General features: G+C 38.4%; 1 protein-coding gene across 2 annotated transcripts; it reads right to left on the reverse strand.

Moving 5' to 3' along the window:
• Nucleotides 1-3,493: 3,493 nt before the first annotated feature.
• Nucleotides 3,494-10,806, reverse strand: LOC148060134 (ubiquitin-conjugating enzyme E2 D3-like). Of its 2 annotated transcripts, none has more exons than XM_087779471.1 (7): nucleotides 10,441-10,806; nucleotides 8,147-8,210; nucleotides 8,036-8,067; nucleotides 7,892-7,969; nucleotides 6,982-7,087; nucleotides 6,828-6,921; nucleotides 3,494-4,103 (listed from the first exon to the last, which is right to left on the reverse strand). In XM_087779471.1, exons 1-7 carry the CDS (start codon nucleotides 10,462-10,464, stop codon nucleotides 4,058-4,060), a joined length of 444 nt encoding a protein of 147 aa, XP_087635597.1. In that variant the 5' UTR covers nucleotides 10,465-10,806; the 3' UTR covers nucleotides 3,494-4,057. The 2 variants fall into 2 exon arrangements, with proteins under 2 accessions (XP_087635597.1, XP_087635596.1); XM_087779470.1 differs by lacking the exon at nucleotides 3,494-4,103 and adding an exon at nucleotides 6,165-6,752.
• Nucleotides 10,807-11,121: the final 315 nt, after the last annotated feature.

The following is an 11,121-nucleotide window of genomic DNA, read 5'->3' on the forward strand; positions in this document are numbered from 1 at the left end:
CCGCACAGGTCAAAGGTCGAGCATCAGCAGAGGTAACTATGGGCACGTCCTGCGTCTGGTGGCCGAGCTGACCTTTGACCTCCACAGAGGCGTTCTTGAAGGTCACGCAGGCGGGAAAACTGTCCTACGTGGTGTTGATCTGCAAGAGCGTCGTGTACGGACTCTTCGTCGCGCTGCTGCTGTGGAGGGTCAAGGTCAGAGGTCAAGTCCACGCGCTGGTGTCACCAGATTAAAAAACTGTTTCTTCTCCTTCAGCGCCTCGCGTGATCGTCCACGACGGTTTGAAACCCTCTCTTGAGCAAGGCAGCGTCTCACAGGTTTCAACTCAAGCTCCAGAGTTTGTGTTTCACTCGTTTATGACTTTATTTTTGAGTAAAATTGAAACTTATTGACGAGAATCACTAACTAATGTTTCTTCAGAGGAAAATAAACATGAAACACCTTTTAAGACGTTAATAATTGATGAAATAAGAACGAAAAATGTTATTTCTCTGGATTAAAACATTACATTTGATCAGAAAAACATGTTTTATTGTTGGTTTGAATGTCATTTTATATGAAACAAGATCTTCTCAGAAACGTTGATTTTTACAAATGTGTTTTGGTGATTAAAACATTTATTCTGGGAGAAAATAAAAAGAAGATAATTACTTCAATTTAACTTTAATATCTGATGTGTTTGTACATTTATTTAACCACATGTTTGTAACCATTTTTCTTCTTCTTCGTCATTAAAAAAACTTGTTTAACTTGTATTTCTGACTCTGTGTTTTTTACTCACAAATGTGTTTTAAAAGAGATTTAAATGAGGTTAAATACAGAGAAGAATATCTTGAACTAAAGTAATAGTTATTTGTAAAGATGTTTCCAGACCAGGGTCATAAAGAACTTTAACAATCAAAACAATACACAGTTAAAATATATACTTTAAAAGATCAAGACACATAAGACAAACACGAGTCAAATAAAATCTGTGAAAAGCTCAAATAAAATGTCTTCAGATGTTTCTTGAAGGAGTCAGTAGATCATGAATAGATCTGAAAGTAAGAACCAGAATTTTAAAATGATCCTGAAAGAAACTGGCAGCCAGTGAAGAGTTTGAAGGAGAAATGTGAGTTCTTCTACTAGAGCAGCCAGTGAAGAGTTTGAAGGAGAAATGTGAGTTCTTCTACTAGAGCAGCTCAGAATTCTGGCTGCAGAGTTTAGTATGAACTGCAGGCGAGACGATCCTTCTGGTTTAGACACAAAATAAACTGTTACAATAATTAAACGACACAAACACATAAGATCCACATCATGTTGTGACAACATTTTATAGATTTTCAGTTGAAACAGTTTGTGTCAGTTTTGATCAGTTTTGATCAGTTTTGAACAACAGACACGTTTGTCAAACACCAGGTTTCTCAGTTCGACTCAAAGACGTTAAAGTGATTCGACAGAAAAGCGTCGTTTGAGGAGGATCAGGTCCAGACACGAGAGAGGATGTGGTCTCGGAGAAGGTCTCGCTCGGAGAAACGACTTCACCACAACCAGAACCTGCACCTGCACCTGGAGGCCCCGAACCAGGTCCTGACGAGAGTCTGTTGATCCAGAAACATGAGAAGGAAACGTTTCTCCAGCGACACAAACAACAAGATCTTTTTTTAAACCACCAGATTATAATAAAGGAACTTCTTATCTTTAACATGAGAAACTCTCAGAAACGAAATCTTCAAATTGAATCATGAATATTTATCTTTAGGAAGATTTTTAGAGAATTATCGTCTATAGATGTGATGTTTGAAGATTGTTATCAAACACTATTTTCAGCGCTTTATTAAAACAGGACACCACATGTCCGGCAGGTGGCGCTGTTGAGTTTGAGCTGTAACGAAGTTCTGGAGACAGATTTGAGTTTAAACCTTTAAAAATAAAATAATAAAACTATAAAGAATCATTTGAAATGCTACAAAAGAAGTGATGGGTGGATGGATGGATGGATGGATGGATGGATGGATGGATGGATGGATGGATGGATGGATGGATGGATGGATCAATATCATGACAGGAATAATACACAAAAATGAAATTAGCGTCAAGAAAAACAAGAAAAGTATTACTATTATCGACTCAGTGTAACTTTAAACATTATTTTACTGGCAAATGTAACAAAACGAGTTCATTAAATCAACAAAAAGGTCAAAGTAGTTGCGAAGTACAAACATGTATAAGAAGAAAACAAAATGTTATTTATTTATTAGTTCTTCTAACGAACAAACAGCGCCATCTTGTGACAGAATCTTCAAACATTTAATTTACCTTCGTTATTAAAAAAGTTTATTTCGGTAAAATCAGAAAATCAAAGGTTTGAATTTCATAGTAAATACTCGTTATTACATGATTATTGAATAAAATACGAATTGTTGACCATTTGTTCATGAAAGCGTGACTTGAGCAGAACTTTAACTAAAATATAGATGTATTTATTTATATAGATAAATAATCCAACGATACTTAAATATAATTTAATGGTATTCAAATATATTTCAAATATATATCAGGTTTAAGTTCAGACCACGACTATACTTTTCTTCAGTATTTTAGCTTTAAAAAAAATTAAAAGTTCTTTGACTTAATGTTAAACGATGAGAACAAATAAAGCTGTTATTTTACAGTGTTTAACATTAAATATTGTTTACCATTTTAACTTAATTTAACTCACATTATATTGCATTTTAACAACAGCTCAAAACAACCGTCATGTCCTTACAGCAAATAAACATGTTGTCATTTAAAAAAAAAGTAGGGATCGTTAATTAGAAATTACATTTTCGGACCAGAGTTGTGTCTCAAATCACATACTTGTACTTAAACTTAGTGTTTTTAGTGCACGAGTGCGTCTCAATTCTTAGTATGTAAATGTAGTGATTCATACACTAACTTGTTAGTAAAACAACAGAACCGAGTATGATCGATGGACACGTTTAACCTGAACGGCTCCATCTTAGTGACGTAAACCGAAGTTACGTCATATATACACACACATATATACATATATATATATATATATATATGTATATATATATGTATATGTGTGTGTGTATATATATATATATATATATATATATATATATATACACACACACACACACACATATATATATATATACATATATACACTCATTTACTTACAGGTGTATTTTCAGCATTAGGATGACACATCTTCAGTGCTGATATTTTCATAGACAATAGTTTCCTAAATTATTAGTTTGATTTGAGACATACTATCTGTGGAGGATTAGTGCACAAGTTAGTACGTACACTAACCTGATGCACACTAACTAGTGCACTAAGAGAGTGTGTGAGACACAGCACTGAGTCCAAGATAACTGGATACACGTCACTCACGTTTCAATCCAAGAAACAACAATAATCCTTGGACGTGAGGATCAGGGGTTCCTGGTTCAGTCCAGACGCTTCCAGAGGAACATCAGAGACGAGCGACAGTCAAACGTATGGTTTCAGTAACTTTATTGACGGGAGAAATGAAAACAAGTCACGCGTCGATCATCGACTTGTGGACCATCATGTCAGGAGGTGTCGGAGGAAACTAACTCTCAAAGAAAAACAAACGTATGAAGCTGTTGTTTTTTTTTTAATTTAGATTTGAATCCAACTCCGTCGGCAGATTAGATAAAATATCCAGAATTTATTAACATGCATAACATACAACATTGAATAGTTTGTTTACAACACGGTTGTGCTTCTCTGTACACGCGAGCCGACGACACGAGGCTCCGATGATTCGACCTCAGACTCGGCTCCTGACAGTGAACTTTGAACCGAGTGCGTGACGTGTGCAGAAGAAAAACTGAGCAGAACGAACGACGAGCTCTGAACGTCGTTCGTTCTCAAACGTGGCGGAGAGAGAGAGAGGGAGGGAGAGAGAGAGAGAGAGAGGGGGATAGAGAGGGAGAGAGAGAGAGATTGAGGGTAAAATGCTGAGATTAACAAAGTTGAAAAAAAGAAAAAAAAATCCCATAAATTTAAACTTGCGACACGTTCACCGAGGAGGACGTCATGACGCGTATTTCATCGTCCATTCTTTGGCCAGTCTCTGGTATCTGTGGAGGAGAGAGACGGTCAGACCAGAGCAGTCGAGCCACGACCACACGATGCTGAACCAGGAAGTGAAGTCAAGCTCCGATCATCCAGTTAATGATCACAAGAACCAGGTGAAGCAGGTCAAGCATCTTCTACCAACACTTTAAATATATATATTTAAATATATACACAAGTACATCAGCGGCAGCAGAATATTCAATAGTTGAAGTTAACGTCTCATTGTTCAATGTAGAAATATTATCTAAAAATAATTTAATTTCTACATTGAAAGGTTTGAATGGAAAAATAAAATTCAATCATTTGTCTCATGATCGTCTTAAAGTTGATCCAGTAGCTCGTGCTCTGTTGGTAATGTCTGGTGACACATTTACAACATTTTTACATTGTATTAAAAAGACTACAAATTAATGATTATGTCATTTTGAAAATACGTTTATAAATGACTGGTATTATTAAACGTTTTATAATTAAAAGTAAATGTCAAATAGAGAAAATTAAAAAAACATTAATACAAATATTAAGTTAATGTTAAACTCAATATTCCGACGTCACTGATTTACCAACACATGCATGTCGTTAGAAACAGGAGGAAATGGATTAATTTATTTTCCAGGAACTAAAGCAAAATAAAGTCTACGACTCGATTCCAACAAGCACTAAATGTTATATCAGATCATTTACCAGCGTATTGAAGTAAATCATTGTCAGAATATTTTATTTGACATCATTTTTTATCCCTCAAATGTATGTTATTTTCAAACATTCCACAATATTTTATGAATAATAATTTATATATTGAAAGCTTGAAGTAATTGTTGATTATTCTTTCACAGAATTTAATATTCAAGTTCTTAGTTACTTTTATTTACATTTTTTTAATTCTTTGATTGGTTGAAAGGACGATCGAGCAGCTCTGTGATCCATTGGTATAGTCTGGAGAAAATATTGTACAATACATGAAATTATTATTCATTTTAAATCAAAGTTTCAACATTTGAAACGTTTAAACATCCTGTTGCCACTGATGCACTTTTAAATCTTCAAACCAAAACCATCACAGAAACTTCAAGTGCAAAACACACATCTTAACAAATGAACACACAACAAACTCTGAGCACAAAAGTTCAAAAACAACCACCATGTAGTCGTTAAATCCTTCAAACTAAACATCAATTCTACTCCAAGTGTCTGGTTCATGAAGGGCTGCACGATATCGGAAATGATATATAACGTGATATTGACACGTGAGATATGCGTAATAAAACATGATCATTCATCATGTTTTATTGTACAAATCAAGCATTTCTTAAATTTGCACTTTGATCAGTGATTCAATTTGTACTTCTATGTCTTGTTGTTGTTTACGTCTCCGTCTGTCTGTGAACTGTGCGGCGCAAGCTCGGTTGCTATGGTGACATGTTTTGACTGTATATACACGGAAGTATTATAACTTATGATCTAGTCAAACACTAGTGATCCAGTCACTCGTCTCTTTCAACCTCCTTTGTTAAAGCAACATATTGTAAGAACTTTTCATCTCGTCTCAGTTGTTTTCTTAGAAGATCGTGAACTTCCAAACAAACCTGTCCGTCTTCACCGTATGCTAACGAGCTAAGTTGTTAGCGTCATTTATAAAGTGTTATGTGTCTGTCTTCACCGTATGCTAACGAGCTAAGTTGTTAGCGTCATTTATAAAGTGTTATGTGTCCGTCTTCATCGTATGCTAACGAGCTAAGTTGTTGGCGTCATTTATAAAGTGTTGTGTCCGTCTTCAACGTATGCTAACGAGCTAAGTTGTTAGCTTCATTTATAAAGTGTTATGTGTCCGTCTTCAATGTATGCTAACGAGCTAAGTTGTTAGTGTCATTTATAAAGTGTTATGTGTCCGTCTTCACCGTATGCTAACGAGCTAAGTTGTTAGCGTCATTTATAAAGTGTTATGTGTCCGTCTTCACCGTATGCTAACGAGCTAAGTTGTTAGCGTCATTTATAAAGTGTTATGTGTGCGTCTTCACCGTATGCTAACGAGCTAAGTTGTTAGCGTCATTTATAAAGTGTTATGTGTGCGTGTACAAGGAGGTGGATTTATTATTGATTTGGTGATATCGCAACGCGCCGGCGGCTCCTCTCTGATGTCGCTCAGTTTGGCGGGAAACCGATGCAAGTCCCGCGAGACTGAGCGTTAGAAGAGATATTTTTCTACGATCGTGTCGACACCGAAGCGAGGAAATAAACGAAAGTGAAATATCATCGTTTTCCTTTAAAGCCCCTCCAATATTGCACTTTTTTCCAATATCGTGCAGCACTAATGACAAGTATCTAGAGCGCCACCTTCTGTCTGAAGACTAATCAGATTCTGCTCTACTCCGTCTCCAGCTCTTTGTATGGAGTCTGGTTCTGCTCAAGGTTTCTGCTGGTTAAATGTTAGACGTTCCTCACGCTTTCATCGCTCTTCTCTCAAGTGGTTTTGTCAAACTTTTAATTCGCGCCGAAGTGATTGACATGTGTCGGATCAGTGTTGACGCCACAGCAGAATCAAGCAGTTGCATGAACATCCAGGTCCGTGTTAGGACACGTGACAAGCTGCGCCCGTCTTACCCTACAGCATGGCATACTTGGCCGTCCACTCCTGAGCTAGTTTATTGTACCTGACGGAACCAAACAAGTTACACGACCGGCGGGTCGAGGGGCGACAAGAGTCCCGTGAAGGTGAAAAGACTCACTTCTGACTATCTGTTTTGTAGATTCGTGCGATCTCTGGCACTAGCGGGTCGTCGGGGTTGGGGTCACATAGGAGTGAGCAGATGGAGAGAAGAACTGGAGGAGAGAAGACACGTCAAGATGCGACCCGACGGGGGGGGCGGTCCGGTTACACACCTTTAGAAATGGTGAGCGCGGGAGACCACTGTGACCGGAGGATGTCCAGGCAGATGCTACCGTTACTGTTTATGTTGGGATGGTAAATTCTGGTTGTAAACGACACCTAAGGAGAGAGAGAGTGAAAACATGAGATACGGTTGATACGAGGCGTTCGAACCTCAGACGAGAGCAAATATGTTCAGGTCGGTGGAACCGGCTCGACCCGTCAGGCACCAACATGTTTGTGATTAGAAAAGCTGCCTCGGAAGAATAAGAAACACTTCTTCACGCCACAGGAAGTGAATGGTTCGTAAAAAGATAAACTAAAAACTTATGTTCGAGACGATAGAAACAAAAACATTTAATAGACTAGAATAGAATAGGGACATCTTAGTTTTTCTCAGTGTTATCTTGATCTTTTCAGTGTGTGTGAGATAGATAGAGAGAGAGAGATAGAGATATATATATATAACTTTTTTTTAAAGCAGAGTTTTACTTCTGTCCATGTCATATTTCTGATACAAGTTAGTAATTTATATAGCGCTTTTCTAGACCAGGGTCACAAAGCGCTTAAACAAGAAAACATTTTTTTCATATATATATATATATATATATATATATATATATATATATATATAGAAAAGCGCTATATAAATATAAATGACTAACTTGTATCAGAAATATGACCTGGATAGAAGTGAAACTCTGCTTTAAAAAAAAGAATAATATTCTATGAACCTCATTCATTTTGTAAAACAAGTGTTTAAACGATGTGGGTCAAAGAAACCGACAGATACTCAAAGAAACAAAAGATACAACTAAGACTCAACAGATACTAAAATCACGTTCAACTCTCGCCCAGAAGAACCATCTGCACCCTTTATTATTTTAACAACCAGCTCGTCGAGAACTTTTCACGCAGCCTTACCTTGGGTGGTTTGAAGGGGTAGTCTGTAGGGAAGTGAATGGACAAGAAGAAAACGCCGCCCTGGTACGGACTGTCGCCCTGAAACCAAGAATCGGGTCATTTCACCAAAACGTCAGGAGAATCAAAGCCTTTATTTTAACTTACAGGTCCCATGATGGTGGCCTGCCATTGGAACACTGAGGGAAGAAGAACATTTGTTAAAGGTGTAGAAAAAACAACACAATAGTCACTGCAGAGGAATAAAATAAAACGTACTGTCGTCGCCAACAGGTCCGGCCGAGCACTGCGCTGGGGGGTCACGAGCCAGATCTGAGAGCTCCTGTCGAGGGAAATCAATTAATCCATGGAGTCGACAACATTCCTCTAGGAAGGTTTGTGGCAGAATCATCAGGTTCTTTCAAACTAAAGTCTGGATTAATAACCGTTTTTAAAGTCAGAGGCTCAGATGTGAATTCATGGCAAAACGACCAGGAATAGCAAAGGTTTATTTAAGGTCAAGTTGTGACTTTGGAAAAGTCCTGAGTCAGTTGAGCAAGACACGCATGATGAAATCGTGTCGACCGTCACTGGATTACACACTTGTGTTAACTTCCAGACGTTCTGGTCGCCCATGTGAACTTCCTGGGCTGAACATGGACACTTCCTGCCGACCCCTCCCCTCGACACGAGGAGACCCCGACCTACGGCCCCGGCTCAGGATTATTTTTAGCTCGGGTGTCATTTAAGAAGCCTCGTCCGACTTTCGTGTCCATTACCTTAAAGCAGCAAAGTCAGAACCTTTCTCGACCACATTATTATTATTATAGAACACAAGCTGAATTAAGACAATTTCACTTTGATTCACAGAGTAAAACAGTAACAGTGGTGGAAACAAGAATCTGTAAAAGTCTACAACAAATAAAACTATTAAAAGGCACTAAACAGCAACAGTCTCGTGTCGAGTTAAGTCAGCAAATAAATGTTTTTTTCCCCACATATGATGAAGAGAAAGTTACTTTGAACTCAACTCAAATATGTAAGATTGTTTTTACGGTTTCTAAAATACTGCACACTTTGTAAAGTTACACTAAAGACTTGTTTTCAAAAGTGAAACACTAGAAATGTGCATCTTGTCGTGTGAGGCACGTTTAACGAGGACGAGGGTCATTAAAAAACAAGCCCGACTTAAAAACCACCTGGAAATGTTTCCCGACTTCTCTGCCATTACTTGCACTTTTGATTTGACGACACACAACATGAACACGCCCTGCGATGAGTTCCGCTCACATACCAGGAGAATGTCTCATGTTCTTTGACGTGGAACATGGTTCTCCGTCACAGTTGAGTCACGACTGTTGTTCAGAGTCTTCGAGTAACATTACTCAACTTTAAATGAGTCATTTCTCTAGAGTGACCACCAGGGGAGTGTGTTGTCAAGAATGGTTGACACAACTATACGGTTATGAAACATCGTGATAGTGTAGTAACAAATATATATGTGTAGTACAGTTGAGTACTTGACTCTGGTGTTGTGATAGTGTAGTAACAAGTATATACTGTATGTGTAGTATTGTCCAGTACTTGACTTTGGTGTTGTGATAGTTTAGTAACAAGTATATATGTGTAGTATTGTCCAGTACTTGACTCTGGTGTTTTGATAGTGTAGTAACAAGTATATATGTGTAGTATTGTCCAGTACCTGACTCTGGTGTTTTGATAGTGTAGTAACAAGTATATATGTGTAGTATTGTCCAGTACTTGACTCTGGTGTTGTGATAGTGTAGTAACAAGTATATATGTGTAGTATTGTTGAGTACTTTACTCTGGTGTTGTAATCGTGTGGTAACAAGTATACATGTGTAGTATTGTCCAGTACTTGACTCTGGTATTGAGATAGTGTAGTAACAAGTATATATGTGTAGTATTGTCCAGTACTTGACTCTGGTGTTGTGATAGTGTAGTAACAATTATATATGTGTAGTATTGTCCAGTACTTGACTCTGGTGTTGTAGAATTTTCAGACCACATGACTCTTGACAAAGTCGTAAATGCTTTCATTTTCAAACCAAAATATGTCCAAATATCAGCGTTAGAAGCCGCTGGACTCACTGTATCCTCTCGTCCTCAGTTATCACAGGATTTTATCTTCATTTAACTGCGCAGGTGGTAACGACTTCTGCCATTTCAACTGTTAATATTCGAATGTTAATTGTAAATCATACGTTTTTAAATATGTCGAATGACCTCATTTCACAGTTTAGTGAAAGATTAACTTGAACCAAAACAATGACTTGTAAACATGAAGATTAATCGTCAGCGATAAACCGGTGTATCGACACTTCACACCCATAACTCGCCTGGAAAGATTCGGGCCTTCGACTGAACTTGAACCCGCTGTTAGCCGCCGCTAGTATAACGTGGTTCCTAACTCGACCCAACCGTCACTAACACGTTTATCTCCAACTAGTTAGTGGTTTAAAAACACCACGTGACCGGCCCGGGTGTATTTTAACCATGAGTTAACACTTTTTTTTTTCAAACATCAGCTCGTAACCGACGGTGTTTCTCACCTTATTGATCCTTTTCAGAGCCATGGTGGTTCCGTCCCTTCAAAACACGATCAGAACGTTCTTCCTCTGGACCGGGACGTCAGAATGTCGGTTCCTCTCGACGTGTGTCGCAGGCCTCAAGCTAGTTAGCTCGATGCTAGTTAGCTCGATGCTAAGCTAAAACTACGTATGCTAGGCGTTGACAGCGCGGCGTCTCTCGACCCAACAACGCGGCTCTCGGGCCCGAACTAGGCTTCGCTGGAAAAGTTCCGAGTCCCGGTCGACGAGCAGGTTCCCGGGTTGTTGTTTTCGTTTCGCGATGTGAACGAGCGCCAAGAGCAGAACCGAGGCCCGCGTCGCTTCTCTCGCCTGATCGAACTACTGACGCCGCCGGTGACGCTTTAAGAGGGCGGGGCGGGGCGAGGCTTGATTGACAGCTGCTGCCGAGACGAGATTACGGTGTTTGTGAAGCTCGAGGGTCAAAGAACACGAAAGATTTTTTAATTGTCGACAAATGTGTCAAAACAATCGTATTTATCTTTTATGTGCGGACAATATTATTTATTAATTGAATACATAAAAAATGTAACTTTAGTTTCTATTTTATTGAAAATGCACGTTGTGACGTGAATCGAAAACGAAATTATATTCTTACGTGTCTAAACTATTTTAATTAAACGAAAAAAAAAACATGTCAACATA

Source organism: Callionymus lyra, chromosome 18, assembly GCF_982586985.1.
Source record: "Callionymus lyra chromosome 18, fCalLyr1.hap1.1, whole genome shotgun sequence".
NCBI classification, from domain to species: Eukaryota; Metazoa; Chordata; class Actinopteri; order Syngnathiformes; family Callionymidae; genus Callionymus; species Callionymus lyra.

Excerpts from the sequence above, each read along its gene's own strand:
- LOC148060134 (XM_087779470.1), bottom strand. The coding sequence starts at position 10,464 with ATGGCTCTGAAAAGGATCAATAAG. Across the intron at positions 7,970-8,035 it reads AGGCCACCATCATGGGACCT|GGCGACAGTCCGTACCAGGG; the intron begins GTAAGTTAAAAT and ends TCTTGGTTTCAG. Across the intron at positions 7,088-7,891 it reads ACCCCTTCAAACCACCCAAG|GTGTCGTTTACAACCAGAAT; the intron begins GTAAGGCTGCGT and ends CTCTCTCCTTAG.